The sequence below is a fragment of the Arachis duranensis genome, chromosome 5, assembly GCF_000817695.3.
Source record: "Arachis duranensis cultivar V14167 chromosome 5, aradu.V14167.gnm2.J7QH, whole genome shotgun sequence".
In the NCBI taxonomy this organism is placed as follows: Eukaryota; Viridiplantae; Streptophyta; class Magnoliopsida; order Fabales; family Fabaceae; genus Arachis; species Arachis duranensis.
In genome coordinates, this window is record NC_029776.3 from 1,430,079 (window position 1) to 1,444,818 (window position 14,740).

Sequence of the window (14,740 nt, forward strand, 5' to 3'; positions counted from 1 at the left end):
ATGATGATTAATTCTTCAGTAAATATCCATTTTTTATTTTTAAATTTGTTTAGTACATTCAATGTATCTTTTTGTACATATTCCAAATTTTGTGAAGAGGGACCTGTTAACTTCTTTGAATGAGAATATATGTGAAAGTTTCATTTTGAATCACTGATTTATCTTTTCTACGCTTTGCTTTTATTTGTTAATTAATAATTTATATTTTATCTTATTGGATAATTACTTGCATAACAACTTCTATTCGTATATAATAATATCTTACCGAATTAAACATGAAATGCTGGTACTGCTATCTTGGACAAATGAATAAAATATGAAATGTTGGTTCAGTTTCCATTTCAGGAGAGTATTTGATTATACAACAAAGCAAGTTATTAGATCCAGAAGGGAATATAAAAATTAAAAACAAAATAAGGAACTGAAAATATTCTATCATCACGTGTTAAAAGGTAAACTATAAAAAATATATTCGAATCATTTTACCGTTGACAAAAATATTCTTTAATTTAATAAAAATAGCTTCAATTAATTAAAAAGGGTGCCAAAAATACCAAACAATATTTAGAGACATATTTTATTAACAGAATAAATATATGTTTTTATTATATTTTAAATAATTTAAAAATATTTTTATTAATAATAAAATTTAAAAATATTTTTATCAATAATAAAATAATTTGAGAATATTTTTTTTGGTTTGCCCCATATTAAAATAGCTAATTAGTTACGGGTAGATCAAGGAAATAGACGGACGAAAAAGACAGGTGTATTTAAAACTAAATATATTACTTTAAATATGTTGTTGGTTTATAGAAAATATTTAATTAATTTTTTGTTTCTGTTTTTATAAATTGAACCTTTGAAATTATATATTATATTTATAAATTATATGATGTCCGACTTATTTTGACTGATGTATCGCCGTCCGAGGTTTTTTTTGTAAAAAGGTAGAGATGATATTCGCAAGAGATTTCGATATTTAAGTTAGCAAGGGATTTAAGCTAATTTTTAGTAGATTGGAACTTAGATATAAATGTCAGTGTATTTATAATAGGTAAGATAACTACCTTTTAAAGTAGATTTATTTTTATTAGTGAATAACCATTTTTATTTTTATTTTAGGAGTTTATTGAGATCTATATTTTAAATAAAATAAAGATAATAGGAGAAATTTGAAAAGTCAATTACTTATTTAGACAAGTAGAGTTGAACTTCTCTCCTTATATCTCATCTCATAAGAGGTCTGATAAGTAAAATAGGCCGATTTTGATGGAGCTTTATTCTTAATGGGATGAGTTTGTTTATACTTTATAGTATGTTGGAAAAATGATATGATTAATATTGATTAAAGTGTATTTTTAAATGTAAAACGTGATGTCATTATTTTATTTTTGTTTTATTGAAAACAAAACTGGATTATATTGCTTCTAGCTAGACCTTTGGGAAAATATCTAAACATAAAATCGAACCTTTGAGGCATATTGCGTACTTCGCTGTGATATTATTCAAAACCAATCAACATGAATGTCATTCTTAAAAAGAATGTTAAAATTGAGAAGAGATATATAATTCTGAGTAATATAACGAAAAATAATTGGGATTTATAAAATTCTTTTTATTATTATCCAAACAGGACGTTTAAAATAAAGAAAAAATTCTGAAAAAAATATATCCCTTTCTCCAAATACCTTTTCAAACACACACTAATTATTTCAGTGAGTGACAATATGCCGGATCAAACACTGACTAACACATACAAAAGCCTTAAAAAGATATTTTAAGAACATTTCTTAGTAATATGATGCTCGAGTATTAAAAAAGTTGTTTGTTTAATAGTACACATTATTGGGAATTGTTTTTAATATTTTTAATAACAAATTATGAATATGCTTGTTTTATTATACACATTTTTGTTCTAGAAATATATTCTTAATTTCTAAAACACGCCAACACCAATAGAAGAAGAAGAAGCTCTTTAACAAAAAATATAATAATCAGAATATAACATATTTTTAAATTTCAAAATTTGACAATTAATTTTCTGAGAAATAAAATATTCATAGGACTTAGATTTTAAAACTTCAAATGAATACGAGAATAATATATTTTCATAGATAGATGATTCCCTAAAATAGATTAAAATTCCACTTTTATCCCGGTTTTTCTTTTGGCGTGTTTATGACATGTCTGCTCAAACTAGTTTGCACTTTGCACCAATCTCTTCCCACAATGATTAATTATCCCTCAAATGAAAACATTACCACATAATCCAACCCTTATTTTGTTAACGCTGACACTCATCGCTTCTTAATTTCTTACTATTACTAGATACATCTATGACATAGTTTCTTTTTTTAATTTAACCACAAATTAAACCATTCACTATATAAACGAAACCCCGTATTTTGAGATGTGCCAAGAAAATGCTTGAAAGCAACCCCCCAGTTATTATTGTCATTTTTGACCCAACCATAAACCAGGAACTTGGGCTCCCCACTCATGATGCAAAAATTAAAATTCATTGCAGAATATTTCATAATTGCTAAAGTTTTTCATGAAATGCAATAATATCCTCTGTCTGGATTCTATACCCAAAATTTAATTCCATATATAAGGGGCCTTTTTGGGATGGATGGTGTGGTCCCCCACATTGAAATTGACATCCATGGATATCAATTTCTTCTCCCATCTTTCTCACTGGTTTCAGTGTCAATTTGTCACGTTATATCATCTCCCACGGGGGGCCATCACAATCTCCGCCATGCAAAAAAAAAAAAACTCTTATAGCCGTTGATCACGTTCATCGTATGAATGGACGGTTCTGATCTGTTTGACCATTATAGAATCTTGTCCTTCAACGCTTCTCTTTTCTTGCAAGTCAATATTTTCCTTACCTTTGCTAATCACTGCCTTGGTAAAAATGCATACCGCTAGGGAAAAAAAAAATAAAAAAAATAAGCAAACACAGCGCGTGTTTTTCACTTTTAGGTCTTCTACATTTCTTTTAACCACCACTCATATAAAGATATAAAAAATATAATTTTTTTAAAGTTATTTATTTTGACACAGTTAAAAAACGTGCTCTAAAAAAATATGAGCTAACAATAAAAACATAAATTATATATAAAATTGAATCAAAAAATAATTTAAAATATCTAAGAAAATAAATAATTAAATTATTCAAACTAATAGACAGAAACTAATAATTTTAATAATCATCTTTAGACCTATTTGGGTAAGTTTTTAACAAAAAAAAAAATGTTTTCAAGCAATTTTTTTATAAAAGTAAAATTAATTTTAAGTTTTCATATCTCATATAAAAATATTTTTTGTTTATTTATTAAATGAAAATTATATTTTTTTAAAAAATATATCTTTTAAAAATAATATTTTTTTAGTATTTTTATTTTTATTACTAGAAATATATCAAATACGTTAAAAAATAAAAAATATCTTTTTTAATGAAAAAGATCTTTTTTATCAATTTAATGGGCTTATTTGCCAATAAATTATAGTTCAAATGGCATAGTTTTTTCATACTCATTTTGAGGTTGTGGGTTCGAGTCTCCGTAACTTTGAAAAAAATGGGCCTTGTTTGGACGTCATTTTTTAAAAAATCGTGATTTTATATTTGAATATCTCATCTAAAAAGATCTTTTTTATCTATTAATTATGTTTGGATAAAATAAGATAAAAGTGCGGCAAACTTGTTCTAACAAAAAAATAGTATTTAGAAAATTAAAGTTCAAAAATAGTTTTGGGAAAATATGAATTTTTTTATTTCTGAAAAATACCCTGGCTTTCCATGTCGAGAATAATTTGTTGTCCTGGTAGAGAATAATGGGTAGAGTTACTATAAGTAGGTGTTCAAATCTAAACCGATTAAAATTAAATCGTTCATCCAATTCAATTAAAACTAAAAACTAATTAAAACTGCACTAAATCGATTTGATTGGATTCTATTTTTTGTAAATCGTTGGATTGGATCGGATTTCGAATCTACTTTTCATAACCGATCCAATCCAATTAAAATCGCTTATAATATTATTATTTTATTATTATATTTACAATTATACTTATAACATGTTCAATTTGTTATACATTTTTCTATTATTCATGTATTATTATTATTTAATAAATATTTTATGTTCAAAATATTATTTATTTATTTATTTTAACTAACCTATAATTTTATTTCTATTGTTATGTTATTGTTGACTTTTTAAGATATTGTTGAGACTTGTTATGCCATTGTTGATTATTTAAAATTTGATGTTGAAACTTGTTATATGTATTTAATTTTTTTAATTTATAAAACCACAAATCCAATACAATCCAAACCGCTTGAAATTGGATCGGATTGGATCGAATTTTTTTTTAAAAATCATCCAATTCAAACTGCACCGCACATAAATTAAGCGTTCAGATTGAATGATTTTTTTCTTTAAAACTGAACCAAACTGCAATTATGTATATACAAAATGCACTACTAAATTAATTATTATATATTTATGTATAAATATATATGTTATTTAATTTATTTGTAATATATATTTTATATTTTAATATATATTTTATATTAATAATTAATTTGACAATATATTTTTTTTATATATCTAACATTTATTTGTTTGTTATTAATTTATTTAAATAAGTGTTGAAATTTAAATTGTATTTTATACACATGCAACAACTATAAATAACAAATTTTTAAATAAAAAATTTTATATTTTCTATAAATTAGTCCTTCATCGGTTTAGTTGAAAATAATATGAAATATATAGACACATCCATCCGCCTAACATTAATCGGTTGGACCGCTCTTGACATGTGAGCTTGTGGAGCACTTGTTCTAAAAATTCTTGCAAATTATTATACCTACTTGCGATTCTAATCTAATCAGAGGTTGATTCTTCTTCGAATTATCAGTTTCGTATTTAAGGAATGAATCATGAAGATTACACTATCCCAGTGCAAAGAAGAAAATCATATACACCATTATTTAAATGGGTTTTTGAGATCTTAGCTAGTTATTCTATTTTTATTTTTTTATGTTTTATCGTAAAATACATCGAGCCTCTTATTTCTTTAATTTGAGTGCACGGGAGTAGTGATATTGAGCTATTAAACATAGAACTGGTTTTATTTGTTAAAAGAAAATGAGTAAATCAATTTGATCAAATAGTAAAATTTATTGTTTAACTAAACTTGATTTTATTTGTTAAACAAAAAAAAAAAAAAAGTTTGACCAACCAATAAATCTGCTTCACATGTTACATGCTCATTGTTCAATCATTCTATTTCATCAAAAAATGCTTTTACTCTACTTTATTGCAATATCTAAGGACTCGTATACATCCTTGAACAATAAGCATCAACAATTCTAAGTAGATAAAAAAATCAATTATTAAATTAATTATTTATATAAAATATATATTAAAATATAAAAAAATACATAAATATATAATAATTAATTTAATAGTTAATGTAGAGGTGTTCATAGTGCAGTTTGGTTCAGTTTTAAAGAAAAAAATCATTCAATCTGAACGCTTAATTTATGTGCGGTGCAGTTTGAATTGGATGATTTTTTTTTTGAAAATTCGATCTGATCTTATTACAAGCGGTTTGGATCGGTTTGGATTTACGGTTTTTAAAATAAAAAAATTAAATACATATAATAAGTCTCAATATCAAATTTTAAATAATCAACAATGACATAACAAGTTTTAACAATATCTTAAAAAGCCAACGATAACATAAAAATAGAAATAAAGTTATAGGTTAGTTAAAATAAATAAATAAATAACATTTTGAACATAAAATATTTATTAAATAATAATAATACATGAATAATAAAAAAATGTATAACAAATTGAACATGTTATAAGTATAATTGTAAATATAATAATAAAATAATAATATTATAACATATTGTGCGGTTTGGATTGGATTTGATCGGTTATAAAAAGTAGATTCGAAATATGATCAATTCAGCGATTTGCAAAAAATAGAATCCAATCAAATCCGAATTAGTACGATTTTAATCGATTTTTGATTTGGATCGAATTAAATAAACAGTTTAATTTGGATCGATTTTGATTTGAACACACTGAGTATATGTACAATGTATTGCTTTATTCATATGATGTCATTTACATTTCTAAATTAACAAATAACTTCTGTATGGTATATAGGAAAAAGAAAAAGGCTTACGTGTAACGTCGAGCTTCATTCTCTTCAAGATGAGGATTTCACACAATAATATATGAATTTAGCTAAAGACACATATTAACATTACTATTAATAAATAATTTATTAGAAAATATGTATTATTTTGGGCGGGAAGTGGAAGAAAGAGAGAAGAAAGGCGCGTGGAAGAGAGAGGAAGAAAAATGTGTTTGACTTTGGTGGATAGTAGAGGATAGGGTGTGGGAAACGCATGGAGCGAGGAGCGAGCCATTAAGAAAGAAGCACGTGGAATGTAACAGCCGACGCAGTAAGTGGCGCTGATCGGTTTCTGTCCAACCGCATTTACCCTTTTCCCACCAGTAAAATAAATTACTACCACTATAACCGATTTATTACAACTCCACCACACTCTTCTAGTAGTGGGTGTGTCTTCTGTGAACGTCACAATACCATTGCTTCCAACCTTTTCCCCATGGTCATGCTCTCTATTCTCTATAATATTTACTACTCTTTTTGCTTATTTTATTTTTTACATTTTTTACATGTGTGTTATAAAAGAAAATAAATCTTCGAAAGATTGTGAGGGACATTATTCTATTTTGTTTCCTTTGATACACTCCTGAGATTTTGCCTATTTGTCTGTGAAAGGAATCTTCCCTTATTGTTGTATTTTGGGTTGGTGAAATGAGAATGTCCCGTTAGCTTTCTTCATTAGCTCAGCTCTTGTTTCTGTTGCTTGGATTCTGATTCTGATATTTTTTCGTTCTTTGGTGTGACAAAACAGGTTTGCCTCCACTGAAGAAACTTTTTCTCCTCAACATAAAAAGAAAGAAAGAAGAAGCAGCAAGAATGTATGGGGATTGCCAAGTAATGTCTACAATGGGAGGCAACGTAGTTGTAAACTCATCAGAAACACTTTTCTCTTCTCCGATCCAAAACAACAGCTTCACCTTCATGCCTACCATGCATTTTCATCACTCTTTTCCCACCATGGTACGCAAAACAAGCCTTTCTCTTCACCTTAATTATTATTGCTTCTTGTTTGATCAGTTTGTGCGGTTTTAGAAGAAGAGACTGATCAACAACAGCCTCAGAATAAGAAGAAACGTTACCACAGGCACACTGCACGCCAGATCCATGAGATGGAAGCGTAATTACACTTAACCCCCACACTTCCTTATGCTTAGATCTCTATTCTTTTTTATCAAACATAATTTTCTTTTTTTTAGTTTGTTCAAGGAATGTCAACACCCGGATGATAAGCAACGGCTGAAACTTAGCCATGAACTCGGCCTTAAACCGCGCCAGGTTAAGTTCTGGTTCCAGAACCGCCGAACCCAGATGAAGGTACGGTTCAAACTTTTGTTTTTATTATTGTTTTATTCTATATACTAGTAGTAAGAATTGAGAGCTTTAAATCACCAACATTTCCATTAAGACGAAAAAACCCTAAAAAATGTGTAGTGTACTCATAATTCATAAAGCTCTTAATTCATGCCATTAAGTTGAACGTCTCCGCCTATAGATACCTTGCACGTTTCCCAATGCAAACCGCGTTCCTTGGTTTGCATTAAAATCGTCTATGTTTTTCCTTTTTCAATTTGGTCAAAATTCAGTTGCAGTTGATTTTATTTAAAGTTGATAACTGAAAGTTATTAGATGATTTGATTGATTTGACTAAATTTTTATCCAACGACTTTGATTTATCAATTTCATGTGAAGTCGACTGCAGTTGAATTTCTACCTTTCAATTTTAATTTGAATTTTTTGTTTTCCTTTAAGCCCTAGTACACAGTGGTAATAATAATATCAGCTATGCAACACAGGCGGTGGTAGCTAGAAAGTAGAAATAAAATGAAGCACAGTGAAGAGAGAATACTCAACAGTGAACACTCCTCTTTCTTTCTTTCTTTCTTTCTTGGTTCATTTACTTGTTATTATTATTACGAGAGGTCTTTTATTTTTCTTCTTCCTTGGCCTTTTTCATCATACAGTCTGGATCCCATTAATGTTAGGCATTTAACCCAACCTGCCACATGTGGTCGCAAAACCAGTACTCATATTTATTGCACTATTTCATCATTACAGTCTTTTAGGGTTACGATACAATGGAACCAAGGGTCTTCAAGTAGTAGTAAAAGCTTTTGTATTTATTATACCTTAGTGCGTATTTAATAATTTATCATCATTATCGTCACTTATTGTATGTATATACATTTTAAGATTTAAGATTATCTTGTGTGCTTAGCTAGCTTGTTAGTTGTTAATTTAATAACTTTGTTGGTAATATTATAGGCACAACAAGATCGGGCTGAAAATGTGATTCTAAGAGCGGAGAATGAGACTCTAAAGAATGAGAATTATCGTCTACAAGCATCACTGCGTAGTGTTATATGTCCCAATTGTGGTGGTCCAGGAATAATGGGAGCTGATCTTGGCTTGGATGAACAACAACTTCGCATTGAAAATGCCAGGTTAAGAGAGGAGGTACCTTACCCAATTTATTTGTTCCCCTCTCTCTCATTCTAAATGCACTACTACTAATAATAATTTTGCTGGATATTATATGAACCATTTTTTTATTGTTTTAATTTTGACCAACCATATTATTCTATGCTATCTGACTTCGAAAATTAATAGTCGGTTCTAAACCCATATGTATTAATTAGGCACACGCTGGTATGCATATGCATATCTACTTTGGTAGTACTGTATCATGATATGTAGTTTCATAATAACATCAACTTTATCAAAGGTGAAGGCACATTAATTCGACGGATAATACATGTAGATAAATTAAGATCGTACAGACATTGTAAGTGACATCTTTTAATTTATTAATTTATCATTTAGCATGTTTGCACTAATTAATGTCAATTATTTTTTTATTATTTTAAACAAAGAAAACTTTATATTTTGACGACTTTAAATATATTTCACATTCTATCTTATATTTTGAAACTAACAAATTAATTAGAAGAGGTTAGGACTTAGGAGGCTATATATGAATTATGCTTACTCCTTAATACATGTTAATGTTAATTTTTTGACAAAAGAAAAAAGCATCCCCACAAATTGATTACCATTAGTAATTAATTTTTTAAAATTATTTTATTTATTTTAAAATCTAGATCTTAAATTATAAACTTTAAATTATAAACATAAGCATTAAAATTAACTAAAAATTTTAGTTCTCAGTGCTTTCTAATATGTTATTTGTATGTAATATCACTTAAATCTCAATAGAAGTTACATATTTTTATAAAGTAAAAGTTGTTACATTTATTAAGACCTGCACGGCTGCATCCATCAATAGAGAGCAGTGAAGTTTACTATTACTAAGATTATATTTATGTACAAAAAATTATGTATATATTAAAGACTTATATACTTGTATATCAATATTTTGTATTTTATATATGTTTTATACGATTTGATAGGTGATTTTTTTTATCTAGCAAGTATAATTGATTTAGATTGTATCTTGTTACGTTAATTGAGAATGCTTGTGATTAATTTTTCAGTTGGAACGTGTGTGTTGCCTGACATCAAGATACAGCGGGCGTCCAATCCAAACAATGGCACCAGCACCAGCACTGATGGCCCCATCACTGGACTTGGACATGAACATCTACCCAAGGCACTACGTTGATCCCACCATTCCCCCGTGCAACGAGATGATTCCTGTTCCAATGCTTCCCCCGGAGGCTTCTCAGTTCCCGGAGGGCGGTCTCTTAATGGAAGAGGAGAAGTCTCTGGCCATGGACCTTGCCGCCTCTTCCATGGCTGAGCTTGTCAAGATGTGCCATGCTAACGAGCCGCTTTGGATCCGTGGCTGCGACGGCGATAGGGAAGTTCTTAACTTTGAGGAGCACGGCAGGCTGTTCCCGTGGCCGTTGAATCTCAAGCACCGGACTGACCTCCGGACTGAAGCTAGCCGTGACACCGCTGTTGTCATCATGAATAGTGTCACTCTTGTTGATGCCTTCCTCGATGCTGTAAGTCATTATTCAACTAGACACAATCTTGCATGTTGATTATTTTCATCTAATCTTGTTTATATATTGTAGAACAAGTGGATGGAACTGTTTCCCACAATTGTTTCTAGAGCAAAAACGGTGCAAATAATATCTTCAAATGCTTCTGGCCATGCAAGCGGGTCTCTTCAGCTGGTAGGTGTCAATAATAATGATTCAAATTGTAGTTATCATGCATGCAGTTTGATTAATTGATTATTACTTGTGATGGATCAGATGTATGCGGAATTCCAAGTTCTTTCTCCATTGGTATCGACTCGTGAGACTCATTTCCTTCGGTACTGTCAACATAACGCTGAGGAGGGAACGTGGGGCATTGTTGACTTCCCAATCGATAGCTTTCAGCAGAACCTGCACCCTTCTTATCCCAGATACTGCAGGCGACCCTCTGGCTGTCTCATTCAAGATATGCCAAATGGATATTCAAGGGTAACATGGATTGAGCATGCAGAAGTAGAAGAGAAACCCGTGCATCAGATATTCAGCAATTATGTTTACAGTGGTATGGCTTTTGGTGCACAGCGGTGGTTGGGTGTTTTGCAGAGACAATGTGAAAGGGTTGCAAGCCTCATGGCCAGAAACATTTCAGATCTTGGAGTGATACACTCACCAGAAGCTAGAAAGAACTTGATGAAACTTGCACAGAGGATGATAAGAACGTTCAGCCTCAACATGAGCACGTCAAGTGGTCAATCATGGACTGCAATATCAGATTCCCCTGAAGATACCGTTAGAATCACCACCAGGAAGATCACAGAGCCTGGTCAACCCAACGGTGTCATTCTGGGTGCTGTTTCAACCACTTGGCTTCCCTATTCCCACACCAAGGTCTTCGATCTGTTACGCGATGAACGCCACAGATCTCAGATGGATGCTCTTTCCAATGGGAATTCACTCAATGAAGTTGCTCACATTGCAAATGGTTCCCATCCAGGAAACTGCATTTCCCTTCTCCGCATCAATGTAAGATCACTTGGATTTAAACACGTATATTTAGTTAGTTAGTTAGTTAGTTACACATTGTTTTGATGCAGGTTGCGAGCAACTCATCGCAGAACGTGGAGCTAATGCTGCAAGAAAGCTGTACGGACCAATCAGGGAGTGTGGTGGTGTACACTACCATTGCTGTGGACTCCATTCAGGTAGCCATGAGCGGAGAGGATCCTTCATGCATTGCGCTTCTCCCACAAGGCTTCATTATAACGCCAATGCCGCCATCAAGCAACAACTCGTCCTCTTCTGAAGCTCTTATCAATGACCATGGCTGCCTCCTCACCGTTGGCCTCCAGATTCTAGCTAGCACCATTCCCTCCGCCAAGCTCAACCTGTCCAGCGTCACCTCCATCACCAACCACCTCTGCAGCACCGTGCACCAGATCGAAGCCTCTCTTTGCAACACCGCCAACAATGAGCCAACCACCACCACTGCACCTCCCAAAACAGTGAACTAATTAATGCTTGCATTGATTCTCCCACCTAAAACCGAATCTGTTTAGACTAGTGGTAACTTTAATTTAACAAGGGGAGGGGTAAAAGTGGGATTTAAATAAAAAAGCACATGGGGGTTGTTAGTTGTTTAAGTAGTTAGTTAGGGAAGTGATGAATGTGTGGGTGTGGGTGTAGTTAATAGTTATGTTATGTGTGTGGGGTGTAGAGGGACTGAGGGAGTCAAGAGCGCACCAGATAATACCCTCTTGAGGGTGTGTTGGTTCGGGTATTGACTCCTGCTTCTTTGTCAGCCTCTACATATGTTTCATTCTCAATTCAACTTTGTTTCATTTTCATCTCTCCCGCTTTCTTCTGTTTATTATCATAATTCTGCATTTTCAATCACTTTTTGCTCAACACTCAACAATCGTATTACTTTGCTCTCTTTCACAATCATAATAAAGAAAGCAGAGTGGATTAGAATCTTTTGCACTAAGAGATGTACAGAAGTTGTTATATCTAGATGCCTAATCTCACCTAACAGCCAATACCAACTTTCTCGTTATATCCTAACAAACAATAACTAACTTTATTAATACAGCTTCAAAGGGATTTGTAAGGTGAAAACTCAGGTGAAGTCGACTTCACATGAAGTTGATATCTAAGAGCTGTTAAATGAAAATTTAGTCAAATCATCTAACGGCTCTCAGATATCAACTTCCCGTAAAGTCGACTGCACCTGAGTTTCTATTGATTTGTAAAGATGTCAGCCACTTGTATTTCACTGGAACATGGGTAATGAATAGTCGTTTTCTAATTCACTTGATCTCTAATAAAATTCAAATCCAATTCAAAGTATTTGGATTCACTCAAAGCAAATATAATTAGCTGCCAAGAGGCACACATTTTGATTATCACAATTTATTGTATGAGGAGTAGAAATTGGAATTGAGAATTCTCTTAGCAAGTTTTTAATCCAAGTTTTTTTTGCTTGTGCTAGAGTTCTGAATTCAGCATCTGTACTAGACCTGTTTATATATTTACATAGAATATTATATGTGATATACTATATGTAAAATATTTTATATGAAAAATATATGATAAGATGATAAATTGATGCATGGTACAAATAAATTGATACATAGCTAACTAATAGGTTACTGCATGCATAAGGCAATATTTGAATTCTCGACACTTACTTAAGCAAACGAGTTAATTGACCACTCGATCAGTCCAAGTTGTTTTTATGTTAGTAAGTTATTTCCAAGATAAATGCAATAGTTAACCATACACTTTTTGCAATCAGGATTTTTTCCACAATATGCATCAGTAAAGCCAATTCTTTTAGTGTTAGATCTTGTTTGGGTGAGTTTTTAAAAAAAGATTTTTTTTTTAGTTATCTTTTTTTAAAAGATCTTATAGAGAAGTAAAAACAATTTTTTGTTTGGATATCTCATATAGAAAGGTCTTTTTATCTATCAATTATGTTTGGGTATAACAATATAAAAGTACTTTTTTATTTATTTATTACATGAAAAATAATTTTTTTAAGAAAATTTTTTTTTAAAAAAGATGTAAATTACAGCTTCTCAAAAAAGATCTTTTTTTTTATTTTACTATTAGAAATTTGTTAAATACGTTAAAAAATAAAAAAATTTCATTAAAAATAATTTTTTTTTACAAAATAATGACGCCCAAACATACACTTAGTACTTTAGAAAAAAGTAGTTCTGGAACTCTAGTACCTTGAATTTAACACAGAATCCTTTTGATGCCCTTCTATTGATTGATAGTGAGATTGATAGTATGCGGATAACTAGCTTCTAACCCAACAAAAAGGATAAATTTTTCAAGATCTTGTAGACAAAATATCGAGTTCAATTGATGAATTAGAATATGAAGTTCAGAAGAACTACTTTCTATAACTAGTATATCATCCACGTGTGCCAACACAGATAGGTGATGGAGATAAAAGAACTTCTAATTAATAAAAGGCCAATTTTTTGGTGTTTAAAAATGAATTTGTAATATTTTAATATTATCTAAATGAAATATAAATTTTCATTTTTTATAAATTAAATATTAAAATTTAAATACCGTATCAATCACCTTAAAAACAAAAAAGAAAAAGGATTAGACTTGGTATTCACAAAACCAAAATGGTAAGAGACAAACTCAAGAACTATGATAGCTTTCTTTAGCTTATAGCCTTTTTCTTTTTTGTTGTAAAAACGGGGCCTGAGCCCGCTTATAGGAAAGGGGTTTGGTGAGCAAAGCTTAGGTGCCATTTATGATTGCCCAAAACATTATCTTTCAGAAACCCTACTTGTGATTTTTTTTCAAATACTCTTTGAAATGACAGGCCTACTTTATTATACTAGGGCTTTCCTTGGGCCTTATAAAAGCACAATCCATGTTTCTAAAAAAAAAAAAAAAAAGAATAAAGAAAAGCCTCGATTCATATGCTTCTTTCTCCGACCCGTTAATGAAACCTGAAGACTAGTTACTAGGTCTATATATACCTCTATTTATTATTTAATAAAGTGTCAAATGATCAAATCTGTTGTGAAAATATAGTGAAAAATAGATAAATAGAGATAGAAATTTATATATGAGGATATAGAATAGTTATAACTTGATGATATTCTCATAATATAATACTCGGTAATATATAAAAATATATTTTTTATTACATAAAAATTATATACAAGATTTCAACACAAGTTAGGATAATTTAAATTTGATATGTCTTGAAATTTTTTTTTAAGATCTATTTATACGTGAAAATTTTGAAATAAATCATAATAAGATATTATTTACTTAACCCACTTATAATTAGTAGAAATATATTATAAAAATCCATGTTTCATTAATTGATAATATTCTATATTCCGTTATGATATGATATTTATAATTGATAATATTTTATACTTTATTATGTATGATAATGTTCCATGATATGATATCCATGATAATAATCATTTTGTAACAAAATCCAAATTTTAGTCATTAGTCAATGATACTCTAAAGTAAAAACTAATTATTGACTATTTTCTCTTGAACGCTTGAGTTTTGAAATCTTA

General features: G+C 30.3%; 1 protein-coding gene across 1 annotated transcript; it reads left to right on the plus strand.

Moving 5' to 3' along the window:
* The first annotated feature begins 6,771 nt into the window (after positions 1-6,771).
* LOC107487171 (homeobox-leucine zipper protein ROC3-like) lies at positions 6,772-12,015 on the plus strand. Its single transcript, XM_052261434.1, is given in 9 exon segments — positions 6,772-6,867; positions 6,977-7,243; positions 7,246-7,342; positions 7,422-7,539; positions 8,488-8,679; positions 9,717-10,190; positions 10,263-10,364; positions 10,446-11,192; positions 11,264-12,015. Coding segments are annotated over 8 exon segments (2,349 nt in total). The 5' UTR covers positions 6,772-6,867; positions 6,977-7,041; the 3' UTR covers positions 11,681-12,015.
* The last annotated feature ends 2,725 nt before the right edge of the window (positions 12,016-14,740 follow it).